This window comes from Pezoporus flaviventris, unplaced genomic scaffold, assembly GCF_033815535.1.
Source record: "Pezoporus flaviventris isolate CSIRO_AGI_PZ_B2104156 unplaced genomic scaffold, CSIRO_AGI_Pfla_v1 ptg000237l, whole genome shotgun sequence".
Classification (NCBI taxonomy): domain Eukaryota; kingdom Metazoa; phylum Chordata; class Aves; order Psittaciformes; family Psittacidae; genus Pezoporus; species Pezoporus flaviventris.
The window spans coordinates 116,499-133,275 of record NW_026892784.1 but is presented as its reverse complement, the minus strand read 5'-3'; the positions used below and the strand labels follow the sequence as shown (position 1 = coordinate 133,275).

Below are 16,777 nucleotides of genomic sequence, written 5' to 3'. Positions count from 1 at the left end.
AAGCCTGATTCTGGTACCTAAAGAGCCAGAATCTCTCATCCCCAGGGAGGAGGATGCTGCCCTCAACAGAGAAGAAACCCCACTGATGTGATGGGGGGGATGAAGAGCAGGGGGATGAAGGGGGACCTTTCCCACTCCCACTGGGGCTGAATTCCCGGGATGAAGGGAAGGAAAGAGGCACGGCTGCTGCTCAGGGCTTCGTTAGTTGAACGTGGTTTATTGTCAGTGAGTCTATGGTAACACAAAGGAAGGATGCAGTGTCCAGCCCGCGCCACGCCGGCCGCTGCTCCCGAGGAGGAACAAGGACAGAAATCACCAACCGAGGCTTTCATTGACCATGGAACCAAACGGGCGAAAATGCAGTATTTTGGTGAATTAAACGATTGCAGAGTTAATTCAGGTCACTTTGTGTGGGGTCAGGGGGAACCAAAGCACCCCCTCAGCCTTCCCCAGGGCGATCAGTGAAGGCAAATGCTCCTTCACGCAACTCCAATGCTCTTCAAAGGGTTTTCCCACACCCAGGGCCTGATGGCACCAAGGTTCCTTCCAACCACACCATTAAGTGCACTTAAAGTCAGGTCACAGCCTCTCCCATGGGAGAAACCCCTCCTTAGGACAGGTTTGGTGCTTTTCCTCCAGGAAAGGTGCTTTGGAGCACGAGCTGCTCCCTCCCCATTGAATCCCACAATGGTGCCAGTCCCACGCTGGGAATCATGGAATGGTTTGGGTTGGAAGGGACCTTAAAGCTCCTCCAGGACACCTTCCCCTAGAGCAGGTTGCTCCAAGCCCTGTCCAACCTGGCCTTGGGATGGGGCTGAACGCACCACAGGGGTGTTCCTGAATCCATGGGGAATATCTTCTGTCAATAAATAGAGTTTGTATTTAATAATCCCTTAAAAAAACAAAGAAAGAGGAAGCAAAAATTCCAAGTTTCACCAGAAAGGAAACAAAAATGACCTGAAAAAATCCTTTGTGGTTCTGAAGGTGCCACTGGTTCAGCTCAACCCAACCGGGGCTTGGGGCTCATGGGAACAGCCAAAACCCTGCTCTCCATAGGAACACCTTCTGCAAAGGTTTGTCCCCGGCACCAGAGCCCCACTTGGGTCATTTTCTGACCCAAATTCCAATAACTGCCATAAAACCCAGGTGGTCCCACGGGATGGGGACACATTCGTACCCGTATCCCGGCCTCAGACCTCCATACAGTCAAACCTCACCAATATGAACACAGAGCACCCGGCCCAACTTGATTTACCCCCCAGAACTCCCCCTCAGGAGGAGGAAGAGTGACAGCAGCTCCGGTAACATGGGATTTGGGATGGTTTTCCCCTAGGATGGATTCCTGCTGCTGGGATTCGCTGTGTTTCCCCCTTCAAGACAATATTCCTCACAACTCTGTCACATGGACAAGTTAAAGCAAAGCTCCCCTAAACCTCCACTGCTTTACCAGCAGCACTTTGCTACCATCAGAGGCCAGGAGTATCATCACGAGCAGGTCCAAAAATCCCCACCACACAAGCTTCAGCATCCATCAGGATGGGGTCTCCCAAGAAAAAGAGGGATTCCACTCCAAAACAACAGGAATCTCTTGGAGGAAGGGGTCTAGAAACCAAGTGACCCCCCTATACAGTGAGATTTGGGGTTTTCTATGCCTTAATATTTGGGGTGAAGCAAGAGATTGCTGCAGGGCAACCGCAGCGCTTAACCGGTGCTCCACATCCTCATCCCTGTGATGGAATACATCGGAATTCCTGCAGTTTGCAGGAAAACCCTGGCACAGAGCCCTCAGTATTTAATACCTGTTCCTTCTGCATCGCGCTGGGCAAGGCTCATTGACCCTTGGGGATTGAATAAACCCAAAGAGAACTGCTTCAATCACAGCTCAACCCTCACCAGGATAGAAGCTGTTGACAAGCAGCTCCCATGGCTTGATCCAATCCAGCAGGACCACATTCCCGCATCCTCCTCTACAAAAGGCCTTCATTGGGTTCTTTAGCCACATTAAACTGTAAAACGTGTAGGTTAGAGCCAAGCCTTGGGGTACTTGGGAGAATAAGGCTTCGGGTGATTCCCCAGTGCTAAGTACACTTTCGCCTCCTCTGCCTGGCTCTCTAAGCCCTTATCACCAGGCTGGGCAGTGGGTTAGGAGGGATTTGCATAGTTTGATGCCTTCGGACAAAACAACCCCAAAAACAGAAAAGGGGGGAATGTTGTAAAGCTCTGATCAGTTTCGGGCAGGGTTTATTCCCTGCAGGAAAACGCTGAGCCAGGATGGAGGCGGGAGCTGCAGTTCCAAACCTAACCCCAAGGATGTGTGCAAACATCGCAGTGCTCAATGCAACCCACCGTGCGAGACGGGAGCGGGGCTGGGATGGGATGGGGGGAGAAGGGGATGGAAGGGACCACATGAAGCGTGTGAGCGAGTTAAAGGTTTGCTTGGACTTCAGGGTTCACTCTTTTTTAGCCCTATTATCAAAAATATCCTTTAATATTCCTCAGCCTAAGGTCAGTTATCGTGGCTCAGCAAAATGGAGCCGAGTTAATTCGATTCAGCAGAACGGAGGTAGTACAGAAGTAGCTCAAGTAGAAAGAGTTATCGCGGGGGGGCTGTGTCCACGGACACTTGTGGATTTACCTCCCGGCGCTCCGGGATGCTCCTTGTCCTCTCCCACTTCCCCACACCGATGGTTATTGCTGGCTGGAGACACTGACCTTGGTTCTCGTCTCAATCCTAAGCCGGGGCGGCCGTAGCGCGGACACAACGGCTTTGCACAGTACTTCTGCAGGGAAAAGAAACTCAAAACCACTCGAGCACTGTGAGCACCCCCCTCTGTCCCCCCCACCCCAAGAAAGAGTTGAAAAGTAACGTTTTAAACCCAAAGTTGAGCCCGTTGGAAGGGCAGAGCCCTGAGCCCACTCTAAAGGATGCTCAGAGACATCCAATGCGGCCGGGCTTGGGTGAGTTCAACTGAAGAACCAAACCCAACAATGTCCGGTTCCAACCACGTTTTGCTCAGTACCAGCCAAAAGAAACACAAACAAAACCGGCTGGAATTCCAGGGTCACAATCCCAAGGTTTGTGACGTTCAAACTGGAATTTTGGGGCTGTTTCTGCTGGGTTCTGGGCTGTGACATGCGAGGCCGGCGGAAGGGCCCGGCGGGGCTCTGCTCCCTGTGCTCCCAAAGCTTTGGTCTGGTTTACTGAAGGATCCCCCCCAACTTCCACCCTGTGCTCCCTCCCCAAACGGCAGGAGAAGCCTCTGGAAAAGCTTCCTCCTCCTCCTCCTCCTCCTCCTCGCAGGGTACTCCGGAGGGGAGGCTGGTTTTCCTCACCCCCTCTCCCTCCTGCATCACTTCCATCACACCAGCCAAATGCCGCTTCTCATCCCAACCAGCCAGATCCCTGCTCCCTCCTTCCACAGAGAGGGAGAGGAGCAGGGTGGGGGTGTGTTAAAAACCATAATATATATATATTATTGCATTCCCCATCTTTATGGGTCTCAAGATCAGCGCCGGGGCAGAGCGCTCAGAACCTGTGCACCAGAGCTTCCCGCTCCTTGCGTTTCAGCTCCTCTTTGTAACAGCAGGAGCAGAAATTCCCAGTTTCTGGATGTCCATAAAAACTGCAGTTCGGCTGCTTGCATTTGGTCTGCTGCACACTGTGAAGGACTCTGCTTTTAGCTCTGTCTGCCGGGGTTCCTCTCTGCGAGCCGTCCTGCTCCAGGTAGTCCCGGTAGCCGTTGCTGTGCGGGGGGAGGCAGGCGGAGCCGTTGCACTCCGGTGGGTAGGTGGGATGGATGTCCATGTCCGTGGGGGAGAACCTCCCGAGGTGGGAAGGGCTGGTTTGGTAGGGATTTGGCCGGGCCTGGGTGCAGTGCCTGGGTAAGGTGGCGTAGGGAGGGAGGTTGGTGCAGGACCCCCCCGCTACCTGCCGCCTGCCGTCTTGGTAGCTGGGGGGATGCGACCCTTCCATGCTGTTGACCATGGAAGGTCTGGGAAAGGTGAAAACTCCCGAATAACCAGAGGGAAAAGCTGCTATTTTAGCACCTATGGCCACCTCCGGGGTCTGGATGGTGTATGCAGGGGGAGGCTGGGGGAAAGCGGGGTTGAGCATCACTTCCTCACCCTTATGGGTGTTCACCTCCGGCTCCAGCTTCTTGGCAGGGGCAGCGCTGCCCAGCGCCTTCTTCTCCGCTTCCTTTTGCTTCTGCTCAGCCATAAAGCGCTCCTCAGCATCCAGAAGGTACCTCTGGATCATCTCCTCCTGGTACTGGTGCCGGTTGCTGGTCTTGAGGTGGCCGACAAAGATGAACTTGCGCTCTCCCTGCATGGCAGCCCGCAGGATGCTCAGGCTCAGCCTCACGTCGTTGCTGTACTTGTAGGGATCCGATGCCTTTTCCGGGGTTGCTTTACGCGGGCAGGTTTTCTCCACAGGAGCTGACAAATCTCCTTGGGAAGATTCCTCTTTGCTGCCTTTCCTCGCCTTCAAGGAACCTTTCTTCTTCTTCTCCAAGGTATCTCCCTGCCCGTTGCTCACGCCGCCCTTGGTGGTTTTGCTGTGCATCAAGCCGCCCATGTTCTTTTTTAGCTTGCTCCCCAAAGTCTTCCCGAAGCTGCCCAGCTTATTGGCAACCGAGTCCACCCGTTTTTTGTCCTTTTCCTTATCCTTTTCCCGGTCTTTCTTTGGTTTCTCTTTGTCCTTGCAAGCTCTGCTGCCCCCGTTGCTGGCTGAGCTGCTGCAGACCGACTCCTTGTCCGACTCTCCCGACTCAGCAGCCGATCGAGCATCGTCACCAGCGGAGGCCGTGGGGGATTCCGGCTGTGCCAAAGGTGCCTGGGGAGGAAGAGGACACACGTTCAGGTCTATCAGGTCCCTCAGATGAGGCTTTTCAAGCTGAAGGTGGAACAGAGAAGGGGGTGCTCGCCTCCTGATGCTCAAACACACCCCAGGCAGCACGTTCCCAGCAGCCGTCTGGGTCTCGCTAAAGGTTTTGGGGGACAAAGCCAGAGCAGAAGAGGTGCTGCTGGCGACGAGGAGCCAACACCCCCCTCCTCTGATCACCCCATGGGCATGACTGGCATCCCCTTGGGGTCACAGCATCTTCTGCTGCTCCACGTCAGTGGCTGGTGCATTGGTGAGGCTGAGATGGGGACGGGGTCTCCAAGCAACACCATGGTGAGGAGGGCACAACCAAACCATCACCACTGGAACTACAGAGAGGACACTCTGACCACTGCAGACAGCCCAAAGCAGCTCTTATTTAAGCTGGGGAGTTCTCTCCTTTCAAACAGGGGGAGGCATTAACAACACCCCAGGCTGTCAAGGGCTGCTGGGCACAGCCAAGCTCACGTAAAGAAGAGGCCAGATGAGAACCCCACCTCTGCCCCCTGCGGAAAGGAGCTTTAAATAATTGAAGAGGAAAGAGAATCCTCTTTGTCTCCTCACCTGCGTGTCACAAGGCAGCGTGATCCATTTCACTTTCATGTAGCTGTGCAGCAAGTGCAGCTTTGCCTCCAGGGACAGCGTCACACTGCAATCGAAACCAAGGCTGGGTTAGAGGCAAGTTTAACAACTGAGGCTCCCTTCCCCACATTGAGTTATTGTCTTTGCATGTTTTCATGCAGCAGGAGACAAAAGGCAACGTTTTTGCAGCCTTCCAAACCTTTCAATTAAATCCCAAATGAAGAAGTAAGATTCCTGAACGGCAGAATCAAGCTGCTATGAAAGAAGCTGAACTCCACAAATAAACTTCCTTGCCATGAGACAAATAACATGTCAGAGATTTAAATAGCGCTGGTTTCCAAATGATCCTCCTCTCCACAAAAACCACTTCAGGAAAAGCTCCAGGGGCCCCAGCTCAGGGATATTTGTTGTTATTGTCCAGGAGGAACAGAAGAATGGAAAAACACCCCTTGCTTTTGGTGTCAGTACAGTGGCTGCTGTGCTGCTGCTTCTCGTTTCTGAGCTATGCTTACTGTGAACTCATGGATTCAGAGCAATGAAGCTCAGGAGATAGCACAGCCCTACCCAAGGTGTATGGAAATCATGGAATCATGGTATCAGCCAGGGTGGAAAAGAGCTTTCAGCTCATCCAGTCCAACCCTTGCCCCAGCACTGCCAAGGCCACCACTGCCCAATGGCACTGAGGGTGTGTGAGCACTTGCAGGGCCGGCGACCGCAGCCCTGCCCTGGGCAGCCTGTTCCAATGCCTGAGCACCCTTTGGGGCAGGAATTGTTCCTCAGCTCCATCTAACCCTGCCCTGGTGCAGCTTGAGGTCGTTTCCTTTTGCCCCATCCCTTGTTCCTTGGGAACAGAGCCCAGCCCCTCCTGGCTCCATCCTCCTGTCAGGCAGCTGTAGGGAGCCATCAGGTCCCCCCGGAGCCTTCTCTTCTCCACCAAGCCCCAGCAATTCCCTCAGGAAATCAGGGCATCAAATGAGAATGAAGTTAAAGATGAAGTTGCTCCATCTCCACTGAAGAGGGGTTCAGCTTCCATCCAGACACATGAAATCCCAGCTGGGGACAGAGCAACAACCCGCTCCACTTGGGGATTACCAACCTGGCCAGCTTGACATTGTCACTGTCGTCCTTCCCCCACTGCCACTCCTTCCCGGGATCCACAGCAAAGTGCACAGGGAGCAGCTTGTGCTCAGAGTCTGTCAGGGGGATCACGGCTGCACAAGGGACAAGAGCCTGCTTTAATGCCCAAAAGGACAAACCTTTTGCTCTGGTACCCATCAAGAACACCACTACTGATGACGACCGGCGTCACGCAGCGACTGCCCGTGCTTGGGATCATAGAATCCTCATGGAATCACAGACTGGTTTGGGTTGGGAAAGACCTCTTTAGAGGTCAGCTAGTCCAAGCCCACTGCAATGAGATGGGACACCTTTCACTAGAGCAGCTTGCTCCAAGCCTCATCCAAGCTGGCCTTGAACACTGCCAGGGATGCGACAGCCACAGCTTCTCTGGGCACCCTGTGCCAGCGCCTCACCAGTAACCCACCAGTACCTCACCAGTACCTTACCAGTACCAGTCTTCCCTCCCAGGGCTGCCCTCAATGACAGATCAATATAAACCTTACCACCCACCTTCATCCTTTGTGGTCTCCTTCTGCTCCATGGATACCAGGGCAGAAAAATGGGCTTGGTCATAAGCCAGTACCAATGGACAACGATGGCATTTGTTGGCTGGGACTTCCAGAGGAAGGTAGATCCCTCCAAAGGGAATAGGGGCAAACGCTGGGAAGAAATCAGGGTTATTTTTCACAAGGGGTTAAAGAGTTCAGGGCTGTTTATCCTGCAACTGCTCCGGAACAAACTGTGCTTCATTTAAGGTTTCACCTGCAATTATCTGTCAGCTTGAGAGCCACCAAAAAGCCCCAAACCACAACCCAAAATAGACACTGATTTCACACCAGGAGGAACACAGCTGCAAAAGGAACCTGGATTTTCTATAAAAAGCCCTTTTACACTGCTCCACCACAAGACAACTTCAATTGTGCACCCAGAATTATGGCAACTGACTCAGCTTTTCAGACAGGAAATTAAGCTTGCTAGTGGCAAATGCAACAAGCAGGGAACTTTCCAGCTCTACACACATGTGTGGGGGCCAAAGAGGCAGGAAAATACCCAACCCATCATGCAGATGTGCTTAAGAACAGGAAAAGAGCAGCCTGTGATGCTGAGCTGGGTCTCATGCCCTCTGGGGGTATCTCTGATCTCTGCTGTCTGCTTCAAGATGAGCTTCACTGAGCAAAAAGACCCCATGGAAACGGCTCCTGAGCCCATGAAAACCTGCCCTAGTGAGGAAATGTGCAGCCTGAGCATGCCCAGCTCATGAAGACCTTCAGAAGAGAGCGGGATTCTCACCTTCTCCCCCCGAGTCCCGCAGCATCGTGTCTGCCACCACCACGATGGGTCTCTTCAACACGTGGGCAAGGACGAAGACGTGGAACTCCTCCAGGCTCTCATACACGGGCTCCTCCGAGCTTTCCACACTTTGGGAAAGGAGAAATTCATTGTCTTGTTTGATCTCAGCTCTTAAGTTGCCATTTTAGATGCAGATCCCCCCCCCCCCCCCCCCGAATGTCTTATTCCAAGACAAGGGTTTGTATCCAGGGAATACCATGCTGCTGCTTGGCACTTCTGGGAGCCTCTTATCTAAAGCTGGTGTTTCTCTGGACAGCAAAGTGCCCTTGAAATACAGAGTGGGCACTGCAGAAGTTCTCAGCTTCCCTTTATGACCCTCACTTAGCATCCATCATGATGGAACAGGAGAAAAGCCTTCATCTGCTGCTCAATGCATTGGTTACCCCAGCAAAAGGAGCATTAGAATCACTTCCTGTGATGCTTTAGGGACCTCTTGCTTTCTCCTGACCCTTAAACCTCCAAGGCAGCAATTCCCAGCCTTGTCCCTTGAGGATCCGCCTGAACTGTGAGCTCAGGGGGGATATTCCCTGTGCTTTAGCTCCCGAGGTGCTAGTTTCCCACTCACGTACCCTCCGCAGCCGCTGCCATTGGTGCCGTAGTGCACGCGGGGCTCGCTGGATGCCAGCTTGATCAGCTCGTTCCACTCCTTCTGCCACTCCTCCTCCGTGTAAACCAGGCCAGACTGGAAAAGAGCACAACAGCCCCTAAGTCAGGCCAGGAAACACCGCCCAGCCCCTGCAGCACAGCTTTAGACACCCAGGCACAGCTTCTCCCCACGGATTTAGGCAACAAGAATCACTGTGTGATGCAGGGGATGTGCACAGTTCTGCACCCGGGTTCTCAAGGCAGCCCAGGGAGAGAATCTGGCTGAAAGCCTGCTCTTTGTGGGGTGGAAGCAAACACTGGAACCCACGGGATGAGAGCAAACCTTTACTTTTACACTAAATCCTTCCAGTCTTAGAGATGACATCATTTATTGACAAGAGACAATGGGACGGATCATAGAATCCCAGCATGGTTTGGGTTGGAAGGGAGCTTAAAGCTCATCTAGATCCATGGGCAGGGACCCCTTCCACTGGAGCAGCTTGCTCCAAGCCCCTGTGTCCAACCTGGCCTTGAGCACTGCCAGGGATGGGGCAGCCACAGCTTCTCTGGGCACCCTGTGCCAGCGCCTCAGCACCCTCACAGGGAAGAGCTTGAAGCATTCATTTTATCGTGGCACAACCAGGGAGCTGCTCAACATCATCGTGACCTGATCACGACAGGAAGCACCTCCCACCCCACAGGATGTTTTACCAAGACCTTTCCCCTCTGCAAAGAGGACGGGCTTTGGTTTGGGTCCTACCTCCTTATTCTGCTGTGTTTGCTGCCAGCGCCACCTCCGCTTCAGGGCTTCCCTTTCCACGCCTTTATCCATCAAGGTGTAAAGGGATTTGCGGAGCATGAGATCTCTATCATGGAACCCCCACATTCCTGCATTGAGGAAAGAAGAGCAGAGGATGAGCAGCAGCTGGAATTGCTCCATCGATCTGCCACGAACCAGGGCAAGTGGGAAACAGAGGCTGGGAAAAGCAAGTTCCTCAGTCTGGATACCCCAATTCCTGCTTCAAAGCCTGCGTTTCCCACCTGGCTGAGCCTTCCCGCAGCTCCAGATGCTGCCACCTCGAGTTTCAGCCCACAGACACAGGAACCCCTTGTTCCCCAAATCACACGCTCCTTTACACGGGGGTCTGATGGGAACAGGAGACCAGAGCGTGTGAAACTGTGGTTTCACCGGCTCTGGAATCCCAACACAAAACCCTCCTGATTTAGCAGTCTGGAAGCCTCGGGACGTTTGCTACGGTCACAAGTGCCAAGATGAAGGCAGGGGAGATGAACCCGGGCTCTTGAAACTCCAACACACACAAGGAGGGAAGGGGTGGCTCCATCGCTGCACGTTTCCTTCAGGAATCCAGGGAGACTTGCCAAACGGACAGGAGGAGTGCTTTGGAAGCCCACAGGCCATCAGCAGCCTGGTTCCTTCAAGCCATTCCCCTCCCACAGAGCCTGAGCATTGTGACTGCTCGCACACCTACAGCTGCCATGGCTGGGATGAGCGGCAGCATCCTGCTTTCCCATAGGAATGGCTGGGAAATGCTGGGTGCTGCTCCTAAAGGATGGGTCCTTCCCAGGCTCAGCCGGAGAAGGGAGATGTGTGTGAGCAGGTCTGAAGTGAACCCGTGCTGGAAGCCAAGCTTACCCAGGGAGGCAGCGTGGAGCAGGCAATTCCCGTCTCCGGTGGTGGCCAGGGGAAGCAGCCTTTGGCAGCTGGGATCCACATTTGCCCACCAGTTCAGGCGACCTGTGGAAGCATTTAAAGGCATCACAACAGGGCCGTGTCACCCCCCAGAAGCCATCAGCGAGGATGGAACCTGCTTAGTTTGCAGGGGGACCACAGGAAGAGATGAAGAGCAGTTCCATACCCATCCTGGGGCGGGAGGAAGGAGGGAGGCACGGTGGTAGCAAAGCAACAAAGAGGGGAGATAGGAGCTGCAACACTTGATGGGGATGCAGGGGAATGGCCAGGCTGAACGGGAGGTCGTGCCAATTAGAATGAACTACAAAGAGGAGCTAAGCCAGCTGGGATTTTAACCCAAACCAGTGTTCTCTGACTTACTCCTCTTATTTCAAAGCCATCAGGCTGCAAACACCTCCAAGTGCCTCTCAAAACGGTGCTCAAGAACTTTTCCAGTTAATAACTGCTTCTCTTTTCTTCTTCTTCTTCTTCCAACCAACCCCCTAACGAAGCCACCTCATTGTCCCCTGCTCCTGGGGTAGGTACAACACTCCAGGCCTTTTGCTGACGCCAGCAGCTCTACCAATGCAAATGCAAAGTGACAGCGCTTGAAGCCATTTCAGTCTAACAGCTCTTTGGCAATATAAAGGCACTTGTAGTCATTCAAGCCAAGAGCGGCTAAAAATAGAAGCAGGGAAGAAAATTAGCATCAAATACAGTGTGGCTGGAGGTTAAACATTCATCAAGGAAATGAAGCTGGGCTGAATTAGGACTTTGAACTCCCAACCCAGCCTTGTCTCGCTCGGCTGTGCCCTCAAACCCAAGCTCTGCCTCCTTTGGCTGTGACTTTATCCTGCAGCAGATCCCGTGCAACAGGCAGCTTATTTTGGCTGGGAGAAGCAATTCCGGCTTCCAACAAGTTGCGTTTCAATGGCTCGTGCAGAAAATCAGCCCTTTCCCAGCATTTCCACCTGCATCCTGCATCCAGCTCTGGGGCTGCAGCACCAGAGGGACGTGGAGCTGCTGGAGCAAGGCCAGAGGAGGCCATGGGGATGCTGCAAGGGCTGAAGCAGCTCTGCTCTGGAGCCAGGCTGAGAGACCTGGGCTGGGGCAGCCTGGAGAAGAGAAGGCTCCTGAAGGGGAGACCTGAGAGCAGCTCCAGTGCCTGAAGGGGCTGCAGGAAACCTGGAGAGGGGCTTGGGACAAGGGATGCAGGGACAGGCCAAGGGGAATGGCTTTAACCTGCCAGAGGGGAGACTGAGCTGAGCTCTTAGGCAGAAGCTCTTCCCTGGGAGGGTGCTGAGGCGCTGGCACAGGGTGCCCAGAGAAGCCGTGGCTGCCCCATCCCTGGCAGTGCTCAAGGCCAGGTTGGACACAGGGCTTGGAGCATCCTGCTCCAGTGGAAGGGGTCCCTGCCATGCCTTTAGATGGGCTTTAAGGTCCGCTCCCACCCACCCCATGCCATGGTTCTACGATTCCTAATGAATTTCCCCCTGCTCCCAGGCACAGGATTGCTTAGAACGGCTTGCACCGCTGCAGCAACGGCAGCTGTGCAAGAACCAAACAGAGGAACCCGTTTTCCAGCCTCCCTAAGCACAGGCAGACGCCGAGCAGCAAAGCTCAGGGCAGGCAGGCGGCTCCGTGCCGGTCCCAGCATGGGGCTGCAGTGCTCAGAGCGGGCTCAGGACACCCGCCCTGCTCAGCAAAGCCACCGGCTCTCCCCCAGCATTGCTCCTGAGGGAGCTGGGAAGGGAAGGGAAGGGAAGGGAAGGGAAGGGAAGGGAAGGGAAGGGAAGGGAAGGGAAGGGAAGGCTGCGGCCGGCAGCGCTCGGCTGCTCTGCTTTGTGGTGCTCCCGCAGAATTCCCTGCTCTGCCCCACAGCAGGGGCAGCCCCGCTCCTGGCTGGGGCAGGGGAGGTTGTGCAGCCTCCCACTGAGCCGAGCTGAGTGCTGCGGAGGGGACACACCTTGGGGAGGCATCTGCTGTTTGCAGTGTGGTCACACTGCAGGTCCCCAGCGAGGCAAAGCCACTTCGGGCAGAGCTCCGCTTACACGGGAGGGGCCATGTGAGAAGCAATCACATTCCCCAAACCCAGGAGCAGAACGTTCTGCTCCTGTCGAGGCCGTGGAAAGGCCCCTGCAAGTATTCAAACCAACATTATTTCTCTGCATGTGGCTACTGGGAGCAAGCCCTGGAAGCTCTAGGAGGAAAGGAACTGGAGTGAGGAGCACGAAGGATGCTCCTGTGATCGAGCAGTGAGGTTGGTGAACGCTCTTGTGCTCATCTGGAAACATCCACCAGCATCAAGAGACTTCCTCTGCACCCAGCACCTTGCATCCTGTGCTCAGCTCTGGGCCCCTCGCTACAAGAGAGACCTTGAGGTGCTGGAGCAGGGCAGAGAAGGGCAATGGGGCTGGTGCAGGGCCTGGAGCACAAGTGATGGGGAACAGCTGAGGGACCTGGGGGGGGGTCAGGTAGAGAAGAGAAGGCTCAGGGGGACCTGATGGCTGCCTACAAGTGCCTGACAGGAGGATGGAGCCAGGAGGGGCTGGGCTCTGCTCCCAAGGAACAAGGGATGGGGCAAAAGGAAATGGCCTCAAGCTGCACCAGGGCAGGGTTAGATGGAGCTGAGCAACAATCCCTGCCCCAAAGGGTGCTCAGGCATTGGAACAGGCTGCCCAGGGCAGGGCTGCAGGCACCGGCCCTGCAAGTGCTCACACACCCTCAGTGCCATGGGGCAGTGGTGGCCTTGGCAGTGCTGGGGTAAGGGTTGGACTGGATGAGCTTGAAGCTTTTCCAACCTGGTTGATGCTGTGACTCTCTGGGGGCCCAGTTTTGCTACAGTTCATGTGTCTGTCCCTGCAGAGGTCAGGAACCAGCACACCAAGGTGTGTGCTTGGTCAAACACTGCCCTTTCTTCTAACAGGAATCATGGAAATAGGTCATGGCCATGGGCAGGAACAGAGACGCTGCTCCTCCCGAGGCCTGACTCATCCAGAACCCAAATGGCTTCCCTAAGGCTACCAGGGAATCCAGCACCGTAACGTGACGAAGGCAGCATTCCCAGGGATGACCTGGCCCTGTGCTCCTCGTGCTGACGTGACAGATCCAGCACCAACACCCACCACAACCTATGGGCAGTGGCTGGGCTTCCTCCCCCCATCCGAATCACTGGAGGAGGCAGAGGAGCAGGATGAAGTGGGCACCTAGAAGTGGGCTTCAGAAGCGACCGGAAGAGGAAGGCAGCTGGCAAAGGTGGCATCTGTGCTGAAGTGAGCTCGTTTTGCGCATCCAAAATGAGATGATTCACCTATTAGCAATTTATGAAAGAGGCAGAGGTTGCCTCTGATCTCTAATCCTGAGCCCATCTCTGCTGAAGACAACACAAACGCTTCTGTGGCAGGATCTGGCAGTGCCAAGAGCTCCACTGACTCCATCAGCAGCTGCTTTCTCCCCTGTTTAGGGAGGATGGGAATCAAAAGCTTCCAACCAACCCTGCTGCTGCTCTGCCTGCCCAAACCATACAACCCACGGCCATGCTCATCTTGACCAGAGCTTGGTCATCTCCCTCCTGGCAGCCAGGACTCAGCCTCTTGGTCTTGCTGCTGAGGATGACAGCAGAGGGGCTGAAGGCATCGCAGCAGTGGTCCAGCAGAGCCCAGCACCCAGCTTCGGAGAAGGTTTTGCCTGCTCGTCCAAGCAAGGCGGACCCAGACGCACCTCTCCTGCTGCAAGGAACCAGTCCAGGCAATGACTTATAGGTGAAGCTATGTGGATGCCAGGTAGGTAAGACAAGAGGGGTTACGTGTACACACGTGCCTCTGCTCATGTACGGCCTGAAAGGCTTCCCAAAGCCTGGGTGATGCGTTCCCAACGCACCCATGGCTCTGACCGCCCGCTCCGAGACGTGGCACCCGTCCAGCCCGGGAAGAAGGAACCCGCTGGCTGCTGCTCCCATGCCGTTCCCGCAGGGAAGCTGATCTCCAGCTCAGCCCTTTCTAACAGTCTACCTGCAGGTGGCTACTAAAGGTGCTGAAGTGTGAAGCTCCTTTCTTGCCAATACAACGGGGGACTTGTGAAGGTGGGCCCTGAGCCTGCGGTGAAAGCCTGAGCTCCGCGCCAAGGCAAAGGCATCAAACTCTTCAGCTTACAACCAGGAATCTTGCTCTGGCAAAATGCTCCCTCAGACCGGATAGGAGGAGGGGATTCTTCCTGCTGAGGGTGGGGAGGCATTGGCAAAGGCTGCCCGGAGAGGTGGTGGATGCCCCAACCCTGCAGACACGCAAGGTCAGGTTGGCTGGGGTTTGGAGTAACTGGGTCTAGGAGAAGATGTTGGAGCAGGGGTTGGACTGTTTGCCCCAATAGCCTCAGGCACTGCTCCTCCAAATGTGCCACAAGAGAAACAAACCACCCTGCAGCTTCAAGATACAGGGCTGGGCTTCCCCCCTCCAGGGTTCTGACAAAGAGCACCAAGGCCAAGGTTTCAGCTCCACCAAGACCTCTTCATCCAGCTCAGCCTGCTCAAAGCGTTCCAAGAGGCTGTCATTACAATTTACAGCCACTTCACTCTGCCACAGTGGTGCAAAGGGATCTCGGGAGAGAAGATCTCAACGTTTATTAGGCTATAAAACACTGCTTTAATCCCCTGAGGACAGTGCGCACTAAATGAGTAACGGGAGTCACCGTAGATCACAGCGCCACACTCAAACCCTTCCTTTGAGTGAGGATGGGAATAGTTTCTATGCAGAACACCCCTTTCATCAAGAGAAACACCCATTTATACCAAACCTCAGCAAGCTGCTCTAGTGGAAGGTGGCCCTCCTCATGGCAGGGGTTGGCACTGCATGAGCTTTAAGGTCCTTTCCCACCCAAACCGGTCTGTGATTCCATAGGATGTGATTCTCTAATGCAAAGAGACTTTAATGTGAAGCTTCCCCAGCACGTGGATGAAGAAAGCCCAGAGCCCAGTTCCCTCCTTCCCTGAATCCAGGGTGTGGATCAGGGTGGTTTCTTTGCATCACGCACACGGAGGAGCAGCGAACGCTGCTGTAATGAGAGCGGCTGGATCAAGTGTTCATTTCCAAAACATGAGAGTACGGATTACAGCACCACCTGAGCAGGAGAGGGCTAAAATCTGGCATCAAGGATATGAGTTATCTCGGAGGGAAGAGCTCTCTGTGTGCATCGGGGATGGGAAGAGGAGGTGTAACAGCTCCTGACATCTTGCCTGCGGCTCTTCTGCTGCCCACCCCATGGAAGCTGGCCAGGGAACGTGGATTAGGTTCTCTCTGGCACCCATTCACCAGCTCCATCTGACTCACAGATCACTTAGCAACTATCCAGGAGGAAACCAGCAGGTTGGAAAACAAATCCACCTGCACTCGTAAGGCAGCTCCTTCCCAGGCAAACAGAAGAGTTTCCATAGAATCCCAGCCTGGTCTGGGTTGGAGGGACCTTAAAGCTCATCTAAAGCCATGGCAGGGACCCCCTCCACTGGAGCAGGATGCTCCAAGCCCCTGTGTCCAACCTGGCCTTGAGCACTGCCAGGGATGGGGCAGCCGCAGCTTCTCTGGGCACCCTGTGCCAGTGCCTCAGCACCCTCACAGGGAAGAGCTCTGATCTCATCTCTGTCTCATCTCATTTCCTGCGCTGAAGCAGCACATAAAAAGCATCATCCATCTGAACTGTTTGGAATGGCTTCCTAACGTTTGCAATGAGCCACTGTGTGTGTTAGGCTGGAATTTCTTCCCCCCCTTCTCTCAGGAACACTGTCGGGATGGCGCTGGGCACCGGGAAGCTCAGGGTGGGGATGAAATAATGCAACCTGTGATGAGGACACCCACAGTTTATGCACATTCAGTGTCTGCAGGCAAAGTGCAGCAGACTCTTACTCAACTCTTGCACCACGCTATGAAAAGGCACGGAATAACACCCATCCCTGCCATGCGGTGGCTTCTCTGTGGCCTCAGGCTCGCTCCTGTTGGCACCGCTGCCACACTGGCACCATTGCACTGCGTTGGCACGAAGCACAGCACTCACCAGCCTGCTCCAGGGCCACCAGCATGGACTGCTCGATGAGGTCCCGCTCGATGAAGCTGCGGAAGTCCTCGGTGTACATGGTGAGGTCGGGCAGCTGGAAGGTGCAGATGGGCATCTCCAGCAGATGTTCACTGCTGCCGTTGCTGGAGACGTGGGATCGGGCCAGGGACACGATGGTGGAGCTGGCGTGGGAGATGCCTCGGGACAGGCGCTTCTCTGAGGGGAAGAGGAAGGGGAGAAGCCACGTGAATGGTGCAGGAGCAATGACCAAATCCCTGCCTTCAGCTCGTGGCTGTTGGTTGCAAGGAGCTGGATCACAGAAGCCCAGGGTTAGCGCTGGAAGGGAGCTCTGCAGGTCACCCAGTCCAATGCAGGGCCACCCAGCGCAGGGCACACGGGAACGTGCCCATGCTGCCTTTGGGATGGCTCCAGAGAGGGAGAATCCACAACCACCCTGGGCCACCCTCGACTGCAACAAGTTCCTCCTCCTGTTGAGGTGGCACTTGGTGTCTGTTAGCTTACGGCCACTG

The 16,777-nt window shown here is 54.8% G+C and overlaps 2 protein-coding genes across 3 annotated transcripts in view; one reads left to right on the top strand and one right to left on the bottom strand.

Annotated features, from left to right (window-relative positions):
* Nucleotides 1-11,903, top strand: part of BOLA1 (bolA family member 1) — a 39,613-nt gene extending 27,710 nt beyond the window's left edge. Inside the window, exon 2 of the mRNA XM_061442678.1 lies at nt 11,894-11,903. The gene's annotated coding sequence lies outside the window, so the exon portion shown is untranslated. The remainder of the gene's footprint in view (nt 1-11,893) is intronic.
* OTUD7B (OTU deubiquitinase 7B) overlaps nt 198-16,777 on the bottom strand; it is a 30,716-nt gene continuing 14,136 nt past the window's right edge. The window contains exons 4-13 of one of the 2 annotated variants that reach the window (XM_061442674.1): nt 16,248-16,463; nt 10,173-10,274; nt 9,279-9,406; nt 8,503-8,615; nt 7,874-8,001; nt 7,094-7,243; nt 6,561-6,675; nt 5,447-5,531; nt 4,142-4,834; nt 198-2,780 (exon numbers count right to left, since the gene is read on the bottom strand). In XM_061442674.1, the coding sequence (XP_061298658.1) occupies nt 2,580-2,780; nt 4,142-4,834; nt 5,447-5,531; nt 6,561-6,675; nt 7,094-7,243; nt 7,874-8,001; nt 8,503-8,615; nt 9,279-9,406; nt 10,173-10,274; nt 16,248-16,463 (1,931 nt within the window). In that variant the 3' untranslated portion in view covers nt 198-2,579. Of the gene's footprint in view, nt 2,781-2,992; nt 4,835-5,446; nt 5,532-6,560; nt 6,676-7,093; nt 7,244-7,873; nt 8,002-8,502; nt 8,616-9,278; nt 9,407-10,172; nt 10,275-16,247; nt 16,464-16,777 lie in introns of those variants that run through there. The other variant, XM_061442672.1, reaches the window with a different exon arrangement.